Source organism: Sus scrofa, chromosome 10, assembly GCF_054392235.1.
Source record: "Sus scrofa isolate SSC_HxYL_T2T_F1_AM1 chromosome 10, Sscrofa_HxYL_maternal_Yorkshire_Landrace_v2.0, whole genome shotgun sequence".
NCBI classification, from domain to species: domain Eukaryota; kingdom Metazoa; phylum Chordata; class Mammalia; order Artiodactyla; family Suidae; genus Sus; species Sus scrofa.
This window is the reverse complement of record NC_139392.1, coordinates 10,371,595-10,398,326: the sequence shown is the minus strand read 5'-3', so window position 1 is coordinate 10,398,326 and position 26,732 is coordinate 10,371,595. Positions and strand designations below refer to the sequence as shown.

General features: G+C 38.6%; 1 protein-coding gene across 49 annotated transcripts in view; it reads right to left on the bottom strand.

Annotated features, from left to right (window-relative positions):
- Positions 1-26,732, bottom strand: part of SPATA17 (spermatogenesis associated 17) — a 386,966-nt gene that overhangs the window by 299,110 nt on the left and 61,124 nt on the right. For all 49 annotated transcript variants that reach the window (XR_014817028.1, XR_014817057.1, XR_014817037.1 and 46 more), the window contains 1 exon segment: positions 2,426-2,549. Coding sequence is in view for 9 of the 49 variants with exons in the window: in XM_084978710.1 (XP_084834836.1) it covers positions 2,426-2,549 (124 nt within the window). In the remaining 40 variants the exon portion in view is untranslated.

Here is a 26,732-nt window from a genome sequence, read left to right as displayed (position 1 = left end):
GTACAACTAACTAATCCTCTGACCAAAGTAAACAGATGAGACCAGGATGAAACTTTGGAAGGAAGGAGGGAGGAAGGGAAGGAAGGAAGAAATTTTGCCTTGGGAACAAAAGTGTGTCCATAATTTCAGAGGGCTGTCTTTTGGTCTCTAGTTTCTTGCGATCAGATATTAAAGATCACTATGACAAAACATACCAACGTGCCAGATTTAAATGAAAATCCCTGATGTGTTTATAATATCCCTCTCCAAGGTGGGGGGGATTTAAGAGCATCATTCCCCCCCACCCCCCACTCCCTGCACTGCCCTCCGGGCTGTGAAGCCAGGTGTAGAATGTCGGGGCAGGTAACGCTATTATGAAGATTTCCAGTTTTCCTTAATAAGGAAAGGAAAGCAAAGAAAGGAAATGAGAAAATGAATGCTTCCAACAGCGAAGACAAAGAGAGGGAAATGAGAGTGTAGCATCTCAGTTTATCCCTGACAAGTTAAATTCCAATAATATGATTGTTATCATTTACTGAATGCTCTCTAAGGGCTTGGTGATGTTTTAAATACAACACATTTGGTCCTCACACTATTCTTTCAAGGTGCAGAATGAAACAGAGGCTCAGACAATCCCAGGTAATCTCCTAATACCTTACCCTCAGTGGGAGAACTTGGATGCCTGCTCAGCTCTGTCTGATGTAAAAGCCCATCAGACTTTTACTCTGAATGATGAACCTTTTTATTGGCTGCCAGGAAGTTCTGGAGATAAGCAATTACTAAACTGAACTTGATAATACACTGATATTACTAGCAGCCAGCATGGGATAAACAAAGAGAAATAGAGAATACAGCCTTGACAGCTTGTTTGGCTAACACAAACATACCTAAAATAGAATGCCAATATTGTTTGAAAATTCATTAAGGTCCGTGAGTCAAGTCACATGGTCAAGTCTGTGAAATAATTTATTAAACCAAGTGCTTAATTTAAAAACTGAAATGAAATAAAAAAAATAATGTATATAAACTACCCACCATACTCTCGGACACATGCTAAGCACTCTGTGGATTTATGCTATTATACTATCTTTATTAGTAAAACAACTAAGTTTTTATGGTCTTTCTAAATTATTCCACTACATAACTGGTAATTAAATAACCCTGGATAAAAGAGACAACAGATATATCAGTTAAATCTGGTTTCACCATTTTTTAGATTGCTTTCTCTATTACACTAGCCATTAAAAGTATAAAACACAATTAGAACTCAGATTAAGAAAGTTTCAAAGCCTAAATTAAAGATGGTTCAAAGTTATCAAAAGAAACAACTATCCCCAAGAATTATTACTAGCTTTAGAGAATTATAAGATATATTGATAGCCCCTCTTAGTTTCATCAAAATTGAAATTACTAGCAACTAAAGTTTGAAAAAAATGTTTTGCCAAAAAGAATTCTGGGTCTGGAATCCTCTATGTTAAATATTTAGTCCACTAATCATACAACTAAAAAGCTTACATTGTTATAGATTTTGTAAGGAAAAGTAAAAATACTTTTACTTAATTTTTAAAATCATCTTTAAATTATTGCCTCTTGCCTAAGTACTTAATGTGGTTTTGAATCTGGTCGTCTCTAAGGATGCCCTTCAGTCTGCAATCTCACCCTCCACCACTGGGACTTGACCTGCCCCATCTGAAGGCATCTGCATAGGTGACTTAGCTAGAGCTCTAACACTGGACTTGAAGTCTAGGAGAAAGAATCAAAACCAAGCAAGTGTTAGCTTCCTGCCTAAAGCTCAAGTCACAAAACACGTCTCAAACCACAAATTCGCGCTTGTTTTAAACCCTATTTTCTTGTGAGCAGCATGTTCTACACGCAATCTATTCTTTCTTAGTAACCAGGACAAGATCGGAGGCACGAAATCTTACCACGTACCAGAAAAGAAAGTTCAACATATTCCAAATTCCGCAATTATATTTCTTATGAAGAGACAACTGCTCGAGCAGCTTGGTTAAAAGCTACACCTGCAAACTTGCACGGGAATTTAGAAAGGATGCAGGAAGGGTTCTAACCTCAGCATTAGCTCAATGAACAGAGGAAACATGAAAGCGACCTCAGCTTAATAACTGCTTAGTCCTTGATCAGTTCACAAGGCGACAAGCCACTCGGGATGGGTTATGCCCTCCCTGCTGTGTCAGCGCGGTGGCGGGTCACCCTGCTGACTTGGGCCTTTCCGCCGGCCTGGCTGCGGCCGCCTCTGCGACGCTGCTGTCACGGAGGAGCCCTGGTGCCTGCGCGCACCTACATGGCAGCAGCGCGGAATTGAACTTGAAGTAGTGTCTTTGGGATATCTTTTCAACAAGTCATGTCCCATTCGGCCTGCTAGTTTATCTCTGTCAGTCTGGGGGCCCAAGTGGCCTCGGCGAGCTGTCAGGGACAGGTAACCAACCTGCTTTGTGCTGAGGAGGTAATGCGTCTTTCGGGCTTGGTAATCTCTTTTCTTCTCTTCCTTTTCGAGGTCGGCTTTCCTCTCTTCCCTTTCTTTCATGTCTGCAAACTCCTCCAGTGCCTCCCTGCAAGGAAACAGTTTGCAGTTTTTCGTGATAGTGAAAATCCGCTAACCTTTGAATTCTTTCCACTGATGCGAATCAAGTGAGTTTGTGAGGGGCAACCATCATTCAAATCCATCAAAATCAGCGGTGTACGCTATCTTGCCGGCACATTCTAGAGGAATCTCTGCAATCTTTAAAAAGCATTTAAGTGATTTTTCAGTGGTGAAATTTTGAAAATCAAATATTTACGTACTATAATTAGTTCAACAGCCGAGGAAATATACCAAATGCAAAGTAAGTTCATTACTGTGTTATCATTTTCTCTGATTGAAGATTAACTATTTTGGATATACTTAAATATCCAAAGAAAAAAATCTGAGCTACTGATTTCCTTTAAATTTGGTATTTACAAATCTCTGATGGTTTATTTTACATACTAATAGGCTAATTTTAAAAAGTATGATGGCTTTTTACACATACACTTAATATATTCAAAGCTTACTTCAGTTAAATATTATCAGTGAGATGACATATATTATCCTATAATGAAAGGTTGATATTTCATTCAATTATATCAATAAGTAGAATAAAAACTAAATTCAGTGGATAAGTTCACAACTTTCTAAGTATAATAAATTCTATAAAAAAAAAACTTTTCAGCATTTCTATGTGTGTGTATCTAAGAAAGATAAATACAAGGTAAGCTTTTAAAATACACCATGTAGAAAACACCTGCTAAATAGAACAAGATATTGTCAAATCAGGGGAGAATAGATTTTTTATTTTCATAGGACAAGTTTAACTGTTCATCTTAAAATAATGTTGTGAAATTGTACTTTATTCTTTTAAAAAAACAGATATGTAACTTAATGTCTAATCCTATAAGTAAAATTTTAAGCAAATTATCTGGGCGCAATACTTCAAAGATAGCAGAGGAGAGTAAAGAGAAAATTCCAACAATGAAAAAAAAGAGAGAAATTCTTATTCTACCTCATTGACTACACATATTTTTGTTGCAATTTTCTGTTAAAGGCTACTAATACAGATACTTCATACAAGGTTACTTATGAAACACACTGACGTTTAAAAATCACCATGCTATGTTATTGCAGCAGAGCTATTTTTTTTTCAACATAAGATTAAATTGCAAAATAAATGAATTACTTGGAGTGGCATGGCCCTCATTTTGCCACCCTTCTCTTGAAAATTGCTTATTAATATGAAAAGAGGAGTCAGAAAATAGCCCGTTTTACCTTATGCATAGTATTTTGGGGGCTTCTGGACCCACGGAGCGGGGCTGGCTGCACATTTAGATTGTGCTGGCAAGCTGGTACAATGACCTTTCTGACCTGCATCTCAAGGCTATTATTAATCGCTAAGTAACCTGGTAAAGCCAAACAAATTTGTTTCCATTGAAAGGATCTCTATCTGTGTCTGAGAATTTGTTCTGTACCAAACAAACCTCATTAACTGTGTCCATTTTTGACAAAGAACCAGGAGTTAGAAGGATTGGTGACCTTTCTTTGTCCTTAAGGGACAAATATCAAGGCAGTTACATATGAATAAATGAGAATTTTTACCAGGAAAAATAACAAACGTATGTTACATAAAAAAGTGAATACATTATTAATTCTAATCTTTACTTTTGAGATTATGTAAAAAATAAATATCTCTTCTATAATTCCCCTTATAAGTCTTTAAGATAATTTAAAATAACCAAAGAACTGCCACTGCAAGGATAATTACTCAGATATGCATGTATTCAATTTTATGTTACTCCATAGATAAGCGCAGTAATTTTCTGAGCAATCACAAAAATTAAAAAACACATCTACAAAGAAATGTGTGCTCCATAAATAGCTTAATGAATATGAAGAGAGCTTAACGTAAGACAGAAAAAAGCCCCAATAAAATTGAACACATGCATGAACAGGTAAGATACAAAGAAGTAAATAGGACTTGGGTGCAAAATCAGGAGTGGGAATTCTCCGAAGTGGTAAACAGTCCACCTTCAGGACATGGAAACGTGAAATGAAAACAATGTGTACTTGGGGAGCTTGGCAAGGAGAGGTAAAACTGAGAGAGCTATGAAAGAATGTTCGTTTCTAGTGCATAAAGAAAACCCAGAATAAAGCCAGCAGAATCTGGAAAGCCCGACGTATAAATCCAAGAAACTTGAAAAATCACTAGAAAAACTAATCTGGGATAATCTCTAAGTGCACAAATAATTAATAAATTCATAAAATTATTGGCAAAAAGCAGTCTTATGTTCCTAGCCAATTTTCTGCCCTACTCGAGACGGTACAGATATGTATATGGACCACCACAATTATGTTTATGTTAAATAGTCTTTGTTAAATGACCAAGTAGGTAGAGCTAAATAAATTTTTTATCCTTGATCAACAGATTTTTGTATAGCAATAGAGAGGAAGATACAGCTCAGTGTAAAGGACGCCATAAAAAAATATGATCCCATTAAAGATTAAAGGCTGGAAACCCTTGTAACTAGGGTTCCCTACAAAATACAAAATTTCCCTATTTTTTTTTTAATCCAGCCATTTTAAAAATGCTTTCTAAACACTTAAAAAATTTTTTCCAAATAGTTTCAGTTTGTTATGAATATGTTCAGTCATGTCAAGTGTGTTGTCTTATTTCCATCCTAAAAAAAAAAGAATCCTGTGATATATAAAGGATAGGCATAGCTACCCCATTTTACAAATATGGAAACACATAAAGAGACGAAAGGACCTATTCTGAAAAACAAATCAGTTAATGGCAGTGATGGAATTAGAATCCCCAGATTTGCAGATTCTCTGGATCAGGCTGTCGTTGGCCTGATACAAGGAGTACAATGCAGAAGATATTTTTATTGAATGAACTATGCATATTTTCTTTTATTTTATGATCCTGTTTCTACTATATAGTTAAAGAAACTTGGTTAAGTCCCAAGACTTTCTACATCAGTTTTTACATATACAAAACATTTTGTGATATAAATTTTAAAATAAAGGCAAAAATTACTGAAACTTTTGTAAGGTTTTACGTATGGGAATATATTTGGCGAGTGGCACCTCTAATGATAATAAAATATTTACATATTCTAATCAAGATAACAAGAACAAAGATAATAATAGCTGCTTGCAGGCAATATAGTTGGAGCAGTTAAACAACACAGACTCTGAAATGATGCCTGGTTATAAAATCTCTGCTGTGCTACTTCCTAGCGGTTTAGTCTTTGAGGCTCACTATCCTCATCTGTGAAATGCAAATATATCATCAGTATGAGCATCTTTATCAAGCTATTGTGAGGATCAAACAGAAGAATCTATGCCAAGTGTTCAGAGTAGTGGCTGGCACATGGTAAGGTGTTACATTATAGGATGTCTCCTTTAAGCTGGGAGTAGGCTATTTGCTTTACCTACTCAACTGAATAGGAATCTTTTATGCTTTCTTAAATCTTCTCAATGACCTCCTCCTCTCTCTCTCTCTTCATGACTGTATTTTGTGGATAAAACTCCACAACGCAGAGCATGGAATCTGCCTTCCGAAGAGGCATGGGGTAAAACCTTATCCAGTGGGAAATGGGCGACAAAAGAGGGCCATGCAAATAAATTTCCCTTTTCTTCTGTCACCCGCGTATTTCTTTCACAGCTTTGACAGGTCTCCTTGCAAACTGGGAGGAGGAAGCCTGGGGTGGGGTGGGGTGGGGTGGGGGCGCTCACAAAAGCAAGCGCACCTGCTGCGCTAGGTTGAGTGACTATGAGACGTGATGGGAAGAAGGAGTCAGGGCAGCAGGGACTCATCTTATTCCACCCTCCCCACAGGACCAAAGAACCCAACACAGCGGCCAGGGGTGTTGGTGGCTGACAGCTCAAGCTAAGTCCCACTGAAGAAAAATGAGTTGCCCCCAGCCTGCATCCGATGCCTGGAGATTGACGGGATGCACAGACCCAGGGCCTCTGTGTCCACCTGGCACTATCTACATGCCCATCCACATCCAGAGCTTCCCGAGATTGGCGGGGACTACCGACGCAGTTCGGCTTCTCGCTCTGCCTTCCTCTTCCACTCCCTGAGAGGTGCTATTCCCCCAAACGCTCCTCAGCATCACTCACGAACCAAATCATTATCTCAGACTCGCTTTCCATCCCTGGCCCTTCACTCCCCCTTTTTCTCACTCTCACTGCCCTGGGCTAGAACCACCCAAATAAAGGATCAGCAGTTTAACCCTTGACACACATTTTGTTTCCAAGAGGTTCCTGGCTAAATCATGTAGCTCATTGAATCCTTTCCCAGGAGGATTACACATAGGAGGCAGATATTAGCCCTCCCATTTTAAAGATTCAGAAAGGAGATTCAGAGGGGTGAAATATCTGCCCAAACTCTCAACCTAGAAGGCGGCAGAGTTAGAATGTGAATCTAGGTTTGACACCAAAATCCATGCCTTTAAGCACAGTACTATACTCATAGCATACATTTTGCCTAATCCAATACATTTTTTGGCTGTCCATAGACCTTTTTTCTGAGAAGGTAACTGAATATTGTAGTATCCATATTATTTTCCCAAAATCCACAACAGGGAACAGCTGCTCTGCTTTTGAAAAGTTTAAATGAAATGTAACCACTCTTCTTCATTGTCGCATCATAACATTGTAACGAGGGAGCTACAGGTGACCTCGGAAGACACAGAATTTTGCATTTGTGACCTCGGAAGACACAGAATTTTGCATTTGTAGCCATACCTGTCCTCTCTTACTTAACACACGTTTTCGATTTGCTATTTTTTGGGTGTAAAGAATGCTAATGTACACATACTAATGTATAAAATATGCTTAAAAGGTAATTAGCACAAGGCAACCAACAAACAATAAAAAGCCACAAGGGCTTTTGGGATCGGCCCTGCTTCTCTCCATCTCACTTTATAGCTCTCACCCATGACTGCTACGCTTTAGTCACAGTGGTCTTATTTACTGCTTAGCAAACAATTTACCCAATGACCCTATTTCATCGCCTAGCAAAAAAGTTAAGTCAGGACCTTCGCTTGGATTTTCAGGGCCTTGAACCCGTTTATGGCAATCTGAATTTCCTCTCGCTGTTGTTCTCACTCCTAATACCATAAACTTTATTTTGCCCTGTAGAGAACTTTACACTTCTTAATAATAGCATTAATTATTAATACATTTGTAATCATGTATTTATGGATATATTTGCTTATTTAATATACTACTCACTAGACTGCAAACTCTATAAAGTCTACGTCTACTTTGTCCATGTCTGTTTGAATGAAGAAAGCAATCGATTCTACGAAGATAGCCCTGGACAGCAGAACCATTATGGTGAATATAATTGCTGTTGCAAAGAATTTCCTCTGTTGTCTCCATATAATATGCACGCTTGTATACACAAATGATGACAGGAACTTGAGAGGAGTGACGACAAATACAAGTACATGATTCTGCTCAGTTCTGAGCCCGAATGAAAGCCACCAATCTCTTCCCATCATGCAATAACTCAAGTTTTCTTTAACTGCATGTTTTCTTTCTCTTATCACTATGACTCTTCTTTGTAAATTGTTTCTTGATCTTGTCTAAAGTCTGAGCCAAAGAAGAAAAAGAATGTATTTGCATAAACTATTTTGTGAAGGGGGAAAAAAAAAAGCACTCTGCTCAAAATTAAATTATTTTCCAAAATAAACAATATTTATAGGATGAAAAATATTCATAATTACAATTGGGAGTTATCTTTTTCTATATACTGACTAGATTATTCACAGTTCAGTGCTGGCTCAGCAGACTCATGCAATAATTTATTTACCATAATGAAAATTCTTAAGATAGCCCCCCATGCCATTCAGAAGGGAGCTGTATATATATTTTGCCAGTCTGATTTTCTTATCTGTTTCAAAGTATAGTGCTATCACAAATTGTGTTTATGATTTTTATCTTCTCTTCTAGCCACAACAACAACAAAAACCAAACAAACAAAACGCCAGAAATCTCCACCCTTTCCTCTAAAAAGGAGTCCAGATCAATCACTACTCTCCAGCTGTGCCCACTCCCATAATGCCGTCTACACGTCCACTGCATTCCACATCTTCTATCTGCAAACACGCGCCACTTCTGCACCACCCCTACATCTGCTGAGATCCTGGGGTCAGGACTAAGGAGCACTCCCTAATGTGCCCCTCTCAAAGCATCGGACTGAACAGCTGGTATAAACTAGGTGCCAGCCCCCTTTTTAGCTAATTCTCACCCACTACCAGTACAACCCAGCAGGTCTGATGGTTTTATCAGAGGAGGGAAGAAGCGGCATGGAGAAACCTCTCTTGGGGAGGGGGTAGGGCCTGGACTCTGGCTCTTGGCGTGGTCCCTGAACAGCAGCCTCAGCTCCACCTGGGAACTGCTGGAAATGCACATTCTGGAGTTGCCATCTGGGTGCAATGGAAAGAATCCGACTAGGAACCATGGGGTTGATCCCTGGCTTCACTCCGTGGGTTAAGGATCCGGCGTTGCTGTGGCTGTGGTGTGGGCCGGCAGCTGCAGCTCCGATTCCACCCCTAGCCTGGGAACCTCCATGTGCTGTGGGTGCGGCCCTAAAAAGACAAAAGCCCAAAAGAAAAAAAAAAAAAAAAAAAAAAAGGAGAAACAAAAAGAAATGCACATTCCCAGGCCCCAGCCCACAGGGATTCAGTTAGAAATTTGGGGGTGGGACCCCGAATCCATCTCCCACCTGCTAGGGTTTGGGAAGCACTGGTGTCAGTAACGAGAGTGTCAGCTCTGTTGAGGAGGGAGACGATTCAGTGGCACTCACGAGGATGACATCGTGAAGAGAGAAGGCTACCTTCAGTGAATGACCTTAAATGATCTTCATATGAACAGCCCCACACTAGCTAAAGCACTCTGAAGGACGACAAAGGGGACAGGCTATGTACACCACAATACTGCCACAGAAATCGCAATTTTGACAGAGAACTTTTAACATTCTCTGGACATTGCTTTAAAAAGGCAGATGCCCAAAATTTCAGAGGGAACTGTTAACACTATTCCGTAATTTCTCAAAAACAAAAAGCCATCATCTGCACCGTCTTTAAGAAAAAAATAACCCTAAGAAAGCAGATTTAAACAATTCTCTAGAGTCCGCACTCTGATGGCGAAGTCAATGATACCTTCTGTGGTAAGAAGCCTCAAAATGAAAATAGCTGAAGAGCATTGCTTCCTACATAAAAGTATTTTAGTTAAGTTACTGAATGTGCTTACATTTTGTCTCAAACATCTGTCTGCTTTCCATCTGTCCATATTCGTGTAACCAAATACAGAAATCAAGGGAAAAAAGGGAAGACTTTGTCTAAAATAACAGCAAAAACACCAACAAGAAACAAAGCCACTTCCATGCTTGGAGTGGGTGTGTGACATCCAAAAATTGATGAAACCTTAGAACCGATGATCTGGAAGTCATTAAGAAACTCAAAAAAAATGTACCTTTGAAACAAAAGCTTCACTTTAATCATTTAAACCATTTAAAATCATTGAAATCATCTAATTATTTAAACCACTTATTTTATCCACCTGGTTACCCAGGTCCTGGAACTGTTGGACAGGTGTTAGACATGTCGTAAGAACAGCCCTTTCAAAAGGGAAAATACAGCTTCAAAGTAAGCATCTGCAGCATCTGATCCTTCAAGAACTCAGGCTGCTCCTGAGCTCACGCTTTCCTCCGAAACCTGGAGTTGAGACTTTCACGTCTCAGAAACATTTAGAAAAGTGCTCTCATCAAACACTTTTTAGTTACTCTTGAAAAGCCTTTGTTCGGTGCAGTACAGATCAGTTTCTCTTCAAGATGCCTAAGCTAATTTAAGATTTAATATCATAAAGAAAATTAACACTCATTTGCTTATTCACTCAGGCAGGCACAAATATGATTAAAATATTAAAAGAAATAAAAGGTGTGGCAAGCCCAGTCCCCACCTTCTAGTAGCTTGCAAATAAGATAGCTGGTAACTAACTAGACCATCGACAGAACAAGGCTAGGAAGACGTACATGTGCAGCGCTTGAGTTGAGAGAGCACATCTCTGATTAGAGGGATCAGAAAAGGCATCAGAGCTGGGAACTGAACAATGAACAGGCTTTCACTGAAGAGAGGGCGCTGGGCTAAAGGGGAGCGGTAATGAAACGAGGCTGGATTATTCACGAGAAAGCCAGCGTTCTTTGGGAGACTTGATCCGGCAACAGCAAAGTGGGGCGATGCACCTTAGAGCAGAAGAAAGGCTTCCTGGTGAAGGGCGAATGGGCTTGCGAAGGGTAATGCGAGCAAATCTGTACTCTATACACTAGATGTTTTGAGAATGAAAAGAGAAAAAAGAAGATAATGGTCAATGTTATAAAATTACAATACCATGGCTTCACTCTCATCATAAAAAGGGAGAATCCAAGTGCTCCGTTATTTCATTTGCCTACTTTGCATGATTTTAAAAAGCAATAAGACTCCATTCAAAGATTATTCATGAAAATCAATTTTTTCTTCTTCTGGCTTTTTTGAATAAACTTAGCTGAAAAGAAATTTTTTGTATAGTATTCTTTCTAAAAATATGCACATATTTCACGGAAAACGATTTTCTTTTTAGTATTCTGGATGGTTTCTAGAAAAGGAAGTAAAATTTTGTATAATATGTATGATGTCCAATAATTGAGAGGGACATTGAGCTAAGTCCAATGACAGGCATAATAATACAGTGTATTGACATAGGGCATTATTTTCAGGAGCTCCAAGTGCTTCATAGACACTAATTCACTCAGCTGAGGTCGCTAAGGGGCAGGTATCATTAACAAAGTTCCTGTAATTCTTTGTGAAATGAAAGGACTTTACAGATGAGGACGCTGAGACAGCATGCGGCCCTTCCGGCATCAAGGTAGATGAGGGCACATCACCTTCTTTCTCCCTAGAGAGTGTAACTTCATAGTGGTTCATTCAGCTGTGGACATGGGGATGCAGCTGCTGGAGTTTTGTTGGGGTAGAGTTCAGAGTGGAGTAGCTAAAGTTCCCATTTTGTGTGAAAAGAACTGCAAGATCTTACTCACTTTTTCTTTACTCCAAAATCACCCACGGTCTCTCATTTAAAACGTGTTAACTTCATTTTAAAGCAAGAATAATTGCAGCTGCTTTTTTGGGCAACCCACTCAACACAGATAGGCACATCTCTAAACTAAGTGTGATGCTATCATAAAGCAATGGCCTGTCACAGGATGATGCCAGCCAGGAGGAAAGCAGTATATCATATGTAACTTCAGTAAACTAACTTACAAGTTTCAGAAAAACTATTACCTTATAACTGATCTTAGACAATCACTTCTGTATGAATGCTAAACAGAATCTTATCCTATGTATTGTTAGGCAGGATAAGAAAAGATTACAAAGTAGTAGTGGAAAGAACAGAGATATAAAAACTGGGGCCATTTTCTGCCTCAATTTTCTACAGGGTCACTCCTGAGGGAGGAAACAGACTAGAACAGAGACAAGATGGAAAAAGCTGCAAAGCATTACAGAGGGGTAATGAAAAAAATATTTTTAAAAAAGTGATGCTTTTTAAGTTTACTGCTTTTGTAGTATGACACCACTGCATAATTTCTTCTTTATCATAAAATTTCTGTTTATTTATCTGATTTATATACATATGAATATATTATATTTATGTATATAAATATTTATCTATAAATTCATTTATTATATATAATTTTTATACAAAATGTATATATAATATATAAATATGCTTATGTATTTATATTAACAAATCATGTATATAATTTATACATATATTAAAAATCTCCCTAAAAAATAGAATACATATATTCCCATTCTACAATTTTTTAACTAAGATACATTTTAAATTTTTTCCTCAAAAATTTGTGCTTTTAAGTATTCTAACTATTTGAGAATATAAAGTACATATTTATTTTAGGTTTGCTTAATTCTTATGCCAAGAAGATACTCTTAAAAAAATTCCCAGTGTTTATATTTTATATGTTTCAAGGACCTTTAAGTCATCTTTTGCTATGGAACCCTTAAAAGGCAGGAAATACAAAGGACTGCATTGTCAGATTCGTCTTCTAGAAGAGTCTTTCAGGCAGCAGAAGGAAGGGCAGCTTTATGAGGAATGAGAAGAGAAGGCTGAGGAAAGAAACGATAGAGCTTAGTTATCAATAGGCTGGAAAAAAGGATCTTTCACATGACTTCCATGTTCCAAATGAAAAATGTTCCAATTCACCGTAAGAAGAGATTGGGGGGGAAATTATTTCATATATAAACATTCTTACTTGAGGTATCTGTGGATGTCCAAGTTGCAGTGGTGACAGGCATTTGAATAATTGTTTATAATTATCGGAAGAACATTCTGGGCTGGAGAATAAGCCAGATGATTCTAGGTTTATAAATCATTGGAATACAAGCGGTAGCAGAGGTCCCTAAAGTGGGAGAGATTGTCCAGTGGATAAAGAGTGAAAAGGCAAGGGCATCAAAGAGAGAACACTAATATTTACGATCAGGCAAAAGTAATGGAGAAGAAACAATCAGAAAAGTAGAAGGGAAACCAGGGGGAAGGGGCAGCAGAGAATCTAAGTTACAAGAGAGATTGGAGAAGAAAGCGACACACACCGTCATGGGCTTCGAAGAGGTCAACACAGGTGAAGGTCAAATAGCCCATAGGATGGTACTTTAAATAATTATTTAGCGATCCTTACGTTTTCTCAATAAACTTTCCCAATAACTTAAACATATCTCCAAGTATGGCTTTAAAAAGTTTACTATTAAGATATCAAGTACCCAAGTCTGATTTCCACCGTATAAATTCACTCTCAATTAGCAATACTAAAAATAGCACTACCAGATCTTAACACAGAAATAAGAAGGGGGAAAAAAAAAAAAAAAAAGAACACTTCCATCTACCTCGTATCAAAGGATCAGCTACGATATGGGCGAGATAAGAACTTCCAATCCATCCATTCCTCAAAGTTGGGCAACCGCAAAGCTAAGTCCACAGACCAGCACGTTCTAGTCCCTTGCTTTCAAATGAGTAACAATTTAAGGCTACATTCTGACTTGCATTTCCCCTAAATATCACCCCAAAAAAGAAGAAACCTGAAATTCAGAGAGCTTTTTTCTGTTAAGAAAAAAAAGTTATTGAAGTCACCGTTTATTGCATGACTCTGTATCTCCTACGAAGATTCAAATGCGAAATTTTTATAAATTTCTAAAAAAGCTGTTGTTTGGCATACACAGTATTATTTCGTCTATTTTGACACTGGGGCATACTTAACTAACCATATTCTCTGACCAATCCCACCATCATTAGAGTTATCATTCTGCATTTTCATTTTTCGTGGTCTTATCGCTTTTATTCATAATATCTTTTGTAAACTGCTTGAAATTCACTGTATAAAGAGTTATGTTTGAAAAACATTTCAATGTATTTAATTATATCATATACTAATATGTTTTACTATTATCTATAATATAATTAATATGCTATATTAATATTCATTAGTATACTAACTATATTATATGTACATAACAAAGTTATACCTAACATAATATGTTTTTTCCTTTTATTAATTATATCCCAGGAATGAATTTTTTTTTCCTTTTTATATAATTTACTTTAGAAATGTTTTGAAAGAGCAAATAGTGAAAGGTACTACATTCTTGTTAAAAATAAACAAGTAAAAAGGCTATGATCAAATAGTTGACATCATTTCACATTTTAAAATAATTACATGGGTTATGTCATTAATTACTAATCATGGATAACTAACAGACTGTTTTGAAAGGAAGGGTTACATGCTGCATTTTAAGTTAGACATTCTAGTATGTTATTGTCTAAATTCTACCAAATTAATTGCTATAATTATTGTATCTTCATATAGAAGATGATTCTACAGAAAAAAGGCACATGCACAGCTAATGTTACAGACTAATTTCGTTCTGTAAACCTAAAATTTTATTTTCATTATGTTTCAGGCTAGGTCTTACTAAAAGAGCCTGTCATTTAGATACAATTCGATAAAGCCAAACTGCTATCATTCAGTTGGCTGAGATCAAAATATTCTATTTTTAAAATGCGGTTTATTGAAACCTTATCTTTAGGTAATCATATTTATTCTCCTTATTTACACAATATCTATGGAGCTCTACTTATGTCCTTGAAATACAGAACAGGGACACCCTAGTATGAAAAAGTCGCCTCTGCTGTTGGAGTTCATAAATTTTGTTCAGCTTTGGATGAGTTCAAAGAATTGCCGTGTAAGAAAAGCCTTACAGAGGGAATTTATCTGATTATGGCGGTAATAATTACCCAGCTGTTTATTGCAGATAGAGAAATAATTCATGTAGGCAATAGGCCGTGGTGGCAATGACACTCTGCATTTAGTAAATATGCAAACTGTTCACTTCTAATTAACCAAGCTAGAGGATGCCCTTATTAAATGTATAAACTAAAAGTGCCTTCCTGACAAGTGATGAATTGTTACATTGCACAAACTCTTGCCACAGAATTATTGGAGTGAACTTGGGGCTTAACTTCATTAAGAGATCTTGTGGGATAGTTAAATGAGGACGGACAGCATAACAAGGCTTACCTGACAGCCAATGATATGTCAGAGCCTAATGGAACTGCACCTTTTCTTCTGTCCTACTGAACTGTTGAGATGCACGAGAGATAAATTGTGAAACTGCGGAGTTAATTTGAGTTCGAATAATAAAAATAAATGAAATAACATGACAGCCCATTTATGGAGGCTACCTGACCATTTACCTACCAAATGAATCCACAAAAGCGCCACATTTTATGATTCAAGTATCTTTCATATATCAAAAAGGGAAAAGCCTACCAGTCTTTTCATTCATTTAACGTGTTTAAGAAGAATCAACGGTTCTATTCACTGGCTTTAACATAAAATATCGTTCAAAAAGGAAAGAAACGGGCTTTACCAAAGAAAAGTAATACAATGCAGAAGTTATTCTTCAAATTGAATCTGAATGGGTTTTATATAATTTTACCAAGCAGTTCATTGTGCAATAGGTCAGTGGGTATATTCCATGTGTAGCCCTACTTTAAGGTAACCCTTCACTCTTTTGCAAACAAATATCTATGCAGATATTTCCATCTCAGGTACAGAGCTTACGAATAAAAATACTTATAGGGAAGTCCTAGACCTAAGAAAGCAAAACTAAAATATTTCTAGCTGAAGTGTAGAGGAGGTAATAATACCTCCCTTACAGACTCGTGAAAATGAAAGGAGATAATGAGAATAAAGAATTTAGTGCAGTACTTGGTATACTCTAAGTGTTCAATGTGTTAGCAATTTAGAATGTGCTTGAGTTGCAATAGCTCTATTTGATTAAAAGATTAATCCCTAGTGTTTCCTCCTCTTTCTTTAAAAAAAAAAATCTTATTGGAGCACAGTTGACTTCCGATGTTGCGTTAGTTTCAGATATACAGCAAAGTGAATCCGTCATACATACACACATTCCATATAGGTTATTGCAGACTATTGAGTAGAGTTCCCTGTGCTATACAGCGGGTCCTTGTTAGTTATCTATTTTCTGTACTGTAGTGTGAGTGGACAAGTTAGACGAACCTAGCAAGTACGCCAACAAGAGGGGTGAGGACCGGGAGTAACTGGGACGCGGGACTGAGGGAGAGAATTCGAAGCCAGGCAAACTTCTCTTTTCCTTGGTCAGAAATTCCCAATGAGTTGAGACTTGATGGGAAACCCGGGCTGGAGGAGAAAGGGGAAAAGGAGTCTGAGAGCTGCTACGTCAAGTCAACGGAAGCAAGAAAAGACAGCCTAGGAGCAGTGGGACTGCACCCTGATCTCAATTCATGAAATCAATTTCTAGTGACTGGAAGTCCTGGGGACGCGGGAGGACACCTGTGCCCACGTGCGCACAGCTGCCCACAGCTCCAGCTCCCTGTGCACCCTCATCAGACAGCTGAATGGATGAACAAAAAAACCAAACCATCAATACCTAGCTTAAGGACTGAGAAAAAGCACAAGAATTTGAGATCCAATTAGAGATTTTAGTAAGGCATAAGATTACTCTGCCAAAATATATGGCTTTCCTATATGTTAAAAGTAAATATTTAGAAAAAGAAAGTGTACCATTAGCAAATATAGCAGAAAAATGTGAAATGCCTAGAAATAAAATCAACAAGTATGTAGACCCAATCCACAAGTACGTAGACCCATATAAATGGAGAGCCAGGGGTTGAGACACGAGGCAAAAAGACAGCCAGCCTGGAATTGGAAGACTCCACTGGGCAGCTAGCCTTGGCCCAAGGCGCCATATGGAAGACCTCAGGGATGTTGACAGAGATGGGAAGAGATGATGGATGCAGGGTCTGGCCAGCTAAGCAAAACTACTGACCTAAGTCGAGCTGCAACCCGGTTACTTCAAAGTGTAGGTTGAAGCTATGGATGCCAGGGGGGCTTCTAGCGATAGGACTGATAATGACATGAACGCAGACCAACCACTGTTACCAAAATCTAAGTCAGGGCCCCCTCTCGACGCCTAGGGCCAGAAGGTAACACAAGTCCCCAGACACCCATAAAACACGGTGGAGGGGACAAGGAGGATCTCAAAGAATTAATAAAAACTGACATCTTGAAAGATTCTTTGCATGACTCTATTGGGCCAAACGAGACTGATGTTTAGTTTCTTGCCCTCTTCCATCCAAATGCTAGAAGGATGGAAGAGAGCTGAAGAATTCATGGAGAATATTAAAGTTAAAGGAACAAAAAGTTGGTATATATCATGAGATAGCTGAGTATGATTCCACATGAAATAAACAGTGGCTAATATCATAATTCATAGTATATTTGCACAGCCAGATGAATTTTGTGAGTCTAGAGGTATACGTTCTTAGTAATAGTTCTACTCATACAGACTCAGTGAATATCACAGTATTCTTTTATAATGTACAAATTAGAAAGATAGACATATTTAATTATGCTGATGTGATGATCATAAACTTATCACTGGTGAGATGGCTGTTGCAGCCTCAGCATTTTCTGCACATCCCAAGGAAAAGAATTTTTTTAAAAACACATGGAAGGGGAACTAGCGTTATCTCATTGCCCAGAACTCATTCATCCTACCACTCTGAGCTGAAAGAAGTTTGGAACGCTAAGTAGTAACAGAAGTGAAGTTGCCAGGGTTGGACTGCAAATGTTGGCATGATCTGATCTGTGGAATTTCCCACAGGCCACCTCACTGTGGAGTCAACATCTCTTTCAGGTATCAATTCTGTGCCTCTCAGCTTTAAGTCTATTATTCTGCACTTGCTTCATAGAGTTGACTCTGGATCTACAGACATTTTACCTTTGCCGGCTAGCACACTATTAGTCTGAAAATACGGAGTTACTGGGGGGCTATCTCAAAGCAGAGAAGAGGAAGGAGCTTCTCTTGCTGGTTCCAGTACGGTGGCTTCATTGCCTCTGCGGCATGGCTGCCAGCTCTATGCAGTGGATCCAGGGATGCCCACTAGGTGCTTAGGAAATATGATTTGCAGTCTGTTTACTGAGCTGGTCATTGTTTGCAATGTTTAAGTACAGACGTAGACATCTTTTATATGGACAACCATATAAAATGTTAGCTTGATGAGCATGGCATTTCTGATTACTATGTACTAGATTAACTCTTTCTCTTATTGTTCGTTATGAAAAACACCTAGATACGATATACTAAGAGCCAGAAACTTTGGATGAGTCTGTATAAAGTACTTGTTTCATTAATGTTTGCACCATTTAAACAACTATTCGGTTAAGATGATTTCTGTCCACCCTTGCACATGTCTAAAGAGGAAGCTATTACTCTATAGTTGAAGCGATTATTATTGAGCATGTGTTCAATACTGATAGATGAGATATATTCCAGAAAAAAAAGAGAACAGTACACATTCGCATTCTCCCACTTCATAGTAATGCTGACTTTAAAATAAAGTTGGGGAAAGGTCTGGAGAAGCCACATGTGACAGCTAAAAAGGGCATATACTATACGCTATAGATTTTTTTCACTCTCGCCGTTATGGCTTGGATTTGGGGGCTGTGCGCGTTACCAGTCTGAAAGGACGTGCTGATTTCCATCATGTTTCTATTTCTTCGTTAATTAAAGCACCACTGGAAACGTGCTGCCTAGCTAGCTTAATGTATTGAAAAGGTTTTGACTCCAGGGCAGCAGAAATCTAGTACTGTGCTTTCCTGATGCAGGATGCTAAGCATTCTCAACGGTCTTCAGTTTTGCCATTAGTCTGATACATCTGTTGACTCTGTATGATTTTTCTGCCAGAGCAAGATGACTCAAAGATGCTAACAGTGCTCATGATGTGGCTCCAAAATAAGAATCACAAGGATGAGGGAGTTCCCTGGTGGCCTAGCAGTTAAGGATCCGGTATTGCCTCTGCTGTGGCTCTGCTCACTGCTGTGGCATGGATTTGATCCCTCGCCTGGGAACTTACACATGTTGCGAATGCAACACCCCCACCCTAGAAAATAAAGAATTCAAGGATAAGAGACTATGTTCAAAAGTTTTGAATCGAGTTTCCCAAAACACTAGATGTATATTCACTCAAGGTTTTGCTTTTTCGCTTTATCCTTGAAAACAAACGTAAATGAGTAGACTACAAAGAGAGCATTTGACACAAATACTGGTATAAATATTTTGAAACGGCAAGCTGTTAGTTAGCTGTTAGTTCTGGATTGTGACTATCGTCACTGGAAACAAACACTGACAGTTTAACAGGAAAAATAACAGAGAGAGGAGCGGGAAATTGGAAGATCTAAGAGAATTTTTCAGAGTTCACCTGGAAGTTGCTCACACAAACATAAAAGCAAAGGACAAAGAATTTTAAAGCCAGCTTTTAAGATGTTGAGTTGAACATATGGATGCCTGCACTGCAGAATACCCAAGGGAACCAAGCATACAGCCTAATTCATGCCGATATGGGAGAGCTGTCTAGGGATCTTGGAAGAACTGGAGGTGGGTCTCAAGGATGTGTTACTTTATCAGCCCTACACAGATCAGAAAAAGCGAATCTGCATTTTAATAGACCTTGACTTCTACAATCTGGTAGAATAAAGCATGTCAATGAATATAAGAACTCTTCAATACAATATTAAAATTAGAATAATGGTCATATTATTGATAAACACACCCTCCTCCAATACTAGAGATTTACGGAGGTGTTATCATCTCTGAGATAACTTTCCTAGCTATGGAATTCGAAACAACTTACACGCTTCAGGATTATACAAGATATTTCAAAAATATCTTCAAGTATTATAAATGGTTTTAAATTTCGTAATAGTTTTGGAGCCCTTTTAACTTTAGATTAAATAACAGTTTTAAATAATAATTATAATAGAATGTATGTATACACAGTATTTATTTGCATGTATTATCACATCTGTATTGGTCATGGTACATGATAATTTATACCATATACTTTTGGTGGTGAAGCTGGTTAAATATCCAGCGTGGTCACTGCTGTGGCTTGGGTTGCTGCTGTGGCATGGGTTTGATGCCTGGTCCCGGAACTTCTGCATGCCGTGGGATGCAACCAAAAAAATAAAGTACCATATACTTTACTGCGAATTCCTTATGCCATAGATTCATCTTGTTTAAATTTTTCTAGCACCTTTATGAAAGTCAAAGTGCTTTTCCTTTTGTAGTAAATAAATATGTAGATTTGTTTACTTTTAAATTTATTTATTGCCACATGAAGCAAACGATCCCAGATTTGAAGGGCGATCAGGAATCTTCTGGTGTGTCAGGAAATTCTTTCTACACAAATGTCTACCTGACATGTTAGATGAGTCCTTCTGCTGGAAAATTCTGTACTATCACTGAGCAATATCTAATTATTGGAACTATGTTTCTCACACTTAACTCAAATGTGGCTACCCATCTGCTGTAATTTTTTGCCTTATATAAATGTAGTGCCTGACAGTTCTTTAAAATGCGAAGACTTGTGCTTTCCATTTAGGTTTCTGCTTTTCAGCCTCGGCCAAGTCTTTATGAGTTCTAAATCCCTTAAGTTTTTGGTCTTTTTTTTTTTTTTTTTTGTATTCAGATTGTGGGGGTCAATATGCATCACGAGTAGTGGCAACCAGAATTTAACACTACTCATTACACCTGGGTCACCTGAGAGACTTTTATTTCCTGAGATCTTTCTATCATTTCACTGATGTTTGTACATTAAAATAGCGTAACACTCTGGAAAGAGCACCACGTATAAGATCGTCGGGCCTGGAATCCCATCCTAGTTCCGCTATGATTCAACACTTCAGCCACAATGGCCACACCCTTTTGTGTATTTCCTTAACAGGTGCATGCAGAGAAGGCGGGGTCCAGGTTTAGACTGCTTAGGTGATGGATCCAAGGTGTGCTCTCTGAAGAAACTGAGAGAAAAGCCATAGGACCAGGAGTGTAATTTGTAGGCGTGAAGCACAGGCCTTTCTTTCATCCTCCACACAAATGCAGCTGCAGCATCCTCTCCCTCAATAGGAGGTTTTTTTTTTTTTGCTTTTTAGGGCCGCACTCATGGCATATGGAGGTTCCCAGGCTAGGGGTCGAATTGTAGCTGCAGCTGCCGACCTACACCACAGCCACAGCAATGCAGCATCCTTAACTCACTGAGCGAGGCCAAGGATGGAACCCCTGTCCTCATGGATACTAGTTGGGTTTGTTACTGCTGAGCCACAATGGGAGCTCCAGGAATTTCTTCTTTGGAGAAACTAAATAGCCTAAAAGAAAGACTTCCAGGTCTTGACATTTGGGCATCCCTCCCCCAACCGCCAGTATAAGGGGGTCACTCCCTTGTCCAATCACTTTAAAAGCAACTGAAGCCTGCCGGTCAACAACACCTACTCATGGATGCATGCATTCACCCTGGCACTGCAGCTTCTCATGCTCATGTATAAACAAACAGCTGAAGATCACTAGCTGTGTGAAGAAAGGCTCTAGCATAAAAGGGAAGGTGAAAAGAACCAATCAAAAAAAGAAAAACAGGAGTTCCCATCGTGGTGCAGCGGTTAACGAATCCGACTAGGAACCATGAGGTTGCGGGTTCGGTCCCTGCCCTTGCTCAGTGGGTTAACGATCCGGCGTTGCCGTGAGCTGTGGTGTAGATTGCAGACGCAGCTCGATCCCGTGTTGCTGTGGCTCTGGTGTAGGCCAGTGGCTACAGCTCTGATTGGACCCCCTAGCCTGGGAATCTCCATATGCCGCGGGAGCGGCCCAAGAAATAGCAACAACAACAACAACAACAACAACAAAATAAGAAAGGAAAAAAAAAAAAAGAAAAACACCCTGGAGAAAATCAGTAACACAGAGACTGAATGAAAGTGAACCTCTGAACTTGAATTATTATCTGTGCTGATTCTTTTTCATTTGCCACACCCCCAGCCCATTCGATACACTTCCGTGCCCTTCACCGTGGCCAGGGCCTACCAACTGTATCCCTCTGGCTGGTTTCCAGTTGGGTTTGGTCTAACACAACACTAGGGTTCAGGAGGAAGAAGGAGGAAGAAGTTGGAATGGCTGCTTTTAAGACGGGGTGGCCCAAGTCCAAGGGGGATGTACCGGAGTTCCTACTAAGACAGAGTAACTGGAAAAGAACCGATGGAGGATTTAATTTGCATATAAGACAAAAGGAAAATAGAAACTAACAAAAAAGGAATAAAGTAAATACACTCATCCTGCATTAGTTACCTTTGTAATTACTTCTGAAATCACAAAAATGTAAATACATAAACACTGATACAGGTCCACCAAAAAAAAAAAAAAAGACACAAGTGGAGGTGGGAGGTATAAGCCAGTTAAATCCTCATGGGCATTATTACATGAGAGCAATTTAAAAGCTCTGAGTTGTAACATCAGACAATATCAGATAAGCATATAGTTTAGAAACATTCAGGGAGTTTAAGAAGAAATAGCTAAGGGAGAAAAAGTGGTTACCATTAGGGATCGGGTAAGCATGTGGTAAGGCAATTCTTTCATCAAGTATAAAAGATTTGGCAGTGGGTAATATATTTAACATTATGCATGTATTATGTTGATATATACTCTTTTTTACCTCTGAAGCATTAAACTATATTACTATAGTACTTTAACTTGAATTCTGTCTTAAAAAAAGTCAGTTTTCTGCACATCAAGGTAATAATGTTTTATTAATGCTACCAATCTGTAACTCTGTAGCTAATTTTTAATTTCATTACATAATTTTCTCATTCATAACCTGGGGCAGTTTTTGCACATCAAGCTAGACATTACAAAGAAACATGTCTACCGAATGCAAACTCAGCCTTAAATGAATCAATTCCATTTATCTTTGTGATAGGTCCACTCTTGGTGACAAAAAGATATTCTTGTATGTATATATATATATATATATATATACACGTATATATGTATATATATGTATATGTATGTATATATGTATATATACACATAACAAGAATATATTTTAATAATTACTATATTAATAGTTTTTAATATTAACTATAGAATAGATAAACTATTTCTAGTAATGAAAGAACAGATAAACTAAAGTGAAGCCCTGCGTTGTCTGGTCTTACTGTGCAACCAAATTCAAATGCGAAACATATTCTGAAATAAAACATATTTTACTAATTTAGTTTTGTGAGTTTTTTTACCCTGCCCAAAGACAAAGGAATGCATTAGATCTTTCGCATTCTCTTTGAAATCCAGAGACTATACATTTTAATGCTTGCTGGTACAAGCAATTAGAATACATCATAATTGCTTTGACACAATATTAAAATTTGAAACACAACCTTGAAAAGACGTCACATAAAAATATTGCCCTAAGTAAATGTAACTTGTCTTACACAAACGCTGAAAATCAAAATGCTTCTTGAAGAAACACTACAGGCAAGTCACTGGGTGTGACAGCATCCTTTCAGATGGCCTCCAGTGACCCCTACTCCGGAATCCATCCCCTGTGTGATCCCCCTCTTGGAGAGGGGGGTGGACCTAGTGTCTTGTTTTAAATGAACGGAATAGAGCAAAAGTGACAGGAGGTCACTTCTGATACAGGTTACCCAAAGGACGAGGCTTCCATCTTGGAGGTTTTCTCGTTTTCTCTTGTTCACCTGCTGCTCTGAGGGAAGCCAATTTCTGTGTTATAAGCTGTCCTGGGGAGAGGTCCACGTGGTTAGAAACAGGGACTCCACTGGCCAATGGCCAGAGGGAATGAGGCCCGTGTGAGTGAGCTTAGAAATGGACCTGCCCCCACTGGGCCTCCAGATGAGACCTCAGCTCTGGAGAGAGCAAGACAGCCATCTCACGAGAGACCCTGTCCCAGGCACACAGCAATGCCCCTCCCAGATTCCGGACATTCGAAATGCAGAGACACTAAGTGTGTATGGTTTTAAGCTGCTTAGGGTGGAATTTATTATGAAGGAAAGGTCACTAGTGTCTTGAGTGTAATGATTTCCCATGAAAAATAGAATAAAGAAACGTAAAGAAACAATCCAAACAAATACATTGCATAGTCTTCTATGTGAAAGAAAAAAACACTTTACCTTGGCTAAACTAACACGCTAATAGATGATTTTAAAACATACCAGACTATTTAAATGGAACTACAATAAAAATGCAATTGAACAAGCATATGCCAAAACACATGCATGCGCGCTGCTGCTCTTCTTAAAGAGGAAGTACACTCCAATGTTCTTGGCATTTACACTCTTTTTTTTTTTTTTTTTTTTGGCCGCCTTTATGAAATGCAGAAGTTCCCAGGCCAGGGATTGTCCCTAGCCACTTCAGAGATGATGCTGGATCCTGAAGCTGCCAAGCCACATGAGAACGCCTCAGACTCTAATAGGACCTGAAATGCCCTGGTATGGTACAATCTCTGCTGGACTTACCCCTAGGCAATCCTTCCATCATATTCTATGCACCTACCTCAGTCAAATGGCATGTGTTAACAACCCTAATTCCCTTACAGCCTTCAGGGCTTTGCTTCATTGCTTCTGAGAAACATCCCCAATCCCTAGCTTCCACTCCTGTCCTGACCTATGCCAGTCGCTTCTGTCTTAGGTATTCCTCTCGTTCACCGTGTACCATGTTTTCATTCCATTTATAAAACTGTTCATGTAACAGAAAGGAAAACGTATGGTGATTTGCATTAAAACGTTAGCTATATATTCTGAGATAGAGTAAAATTATCTCTCTCTTTAACTCCCATAAAATGAGAGGCAATGAGAAATATAAAACAAAATTCTATCATCAACAAAATTAGGAAACACTTATAGTACTATAAATGAAGAAAGGCCACCAAGGGTAATGACAATTCATCCAGGATAAGCGATGTCACAGAGAAAAGACACCTAAAGAGGCAGACATTAGACAGAAACGGCCGGGTGCAAAGTTCTTACAGACAGGGAGTTCCCATTGTGGCTCAGGGGGTTAAGAACCCAACCAGTATCCATAAGGATGAGGGTTCGATCCCTGGCCTCACTCATTGGGTTAAGGATTCAGCATTGCAGTGAGCTGTGGTGTAGGTCGCAGACAGGATTTGGATCCCACGTTGCTGTGGCTGTGGTGTAGGCTGGCAGCTGAAGCTCAGATTTGACCCCTAGCCTGGGAGCTTCCATATGCCATGGGTGCGGACCTAAAAAGCAACAAGGAAAGAAAGAAAGAAAGAAAGAAAGAAAGAAAGAAAGAAAGAAAGAAAGAAAGAAAGAAAGAAAGAAAGAAAGGAAGGAAGGAAGGAAGGAAGGAAGGAAGGAAGGAAGGAGAAAGAAAGAAAGAAAAAGAAAGCAAGAAAGGAGGGAGGGAGGAAGGGAAGAAAGGAAGGAAGAAAGAAATTGAATGGGTAGATTTTCACTTGGTGGATTAAACAATACATAATATTTACCTTCCCTCTCCCCAACTCCAAATACATGGAATATATGCAAGAAAATAATTTTGGATACTTAGCCGAACTGAAATCCAAGAACGCATACAATAGAAGTGGAAGCTCAAAATTGAAGTGGGTAGATGTAAAGCTGAGCCAGCCTGCAAGGTGATCAAGAACAAACTGAGGCTGCTCCGTCCGGTCCCCATAAGTGTCCACAGGAAGGTGGGGGGGGGTTAGTAATAACCCGGTGCTGCGGGGAGGCACACCACACTGCATAGGCAAACCAGGAGTGCTAAAGGAAACAGGGTTCCAGCCGTGCAGATTGCAGCTGCTTGAACTAGGGAAATAAAAAGATTTCTTAAGAGAAATCAGAGAGCAGGCCATATGAGATAAACGGCCTAAAATCCCACTACCCACATGGGCTAGGATTTCCACACCTGAAAACTTTCAACTACTACAATAAAACATCCTTGAAACAATGAAACCTTCTGAGACTGGCAGAGGAAATGGCTTTGCAAGAACATTCCATAATTCCAGGCACACGAGACCTTACCAGAGTGGCCTATATGAGCTCACAACCAAAATTCACAAACTCTAGGAGGAAATCAACTATAAGGAGGGAGACAGAAGGCAGCCAATAAGAGAGAGAGAAAATTTTCATACTAAGAACTGTAAATGAGAACATCTGAAAGAGACTTCAAGTCTAGTATGTTTAAAATCTTTAAGGAGAAACTAGAAAATAGAAACTGTAAGACAAAGGCATATTTTTAAAAAGGGGGGGGATGGAGTTTTTTTTAAAGAGCTCAGTAAAAAATTCTAAATGCAAAATAATCACTGAAATTAAAAACTCAGTGAATGAATTCGACAATAATTAAAAGAGAGAAATCATGAACTGGAAAATAGATATAAAGAAATTACTCCTAATATAGCACAAATATGAATAAGAATATATAAAATAAGATAGAAGGCAAGGAGGAAATAAGATAGAAGGCAAGGAGGAGAGAATGAAAACTTCAAATATGCATCTCACAGAATTTTTTGAAAAACAATATAGGAATCAGAGACAAATCAATATCAGTAATGGCTGAGGCTTTTCCTACACCAAAAGAAAACATAAGTCATAAAATTAAAGCAGAATATCAGATATAAAGCACTACAGATTTTTAAAAATCTTAGATACATTGTGGTAAAATAATTAAAAATCAGAGATGTAAAGAAAAATTTAAAGGTATTGGACAACTTGTCTTCAAAACATTAGCAGTTCCCGTCGTGGTGCAACTGAAACAAATCCTAC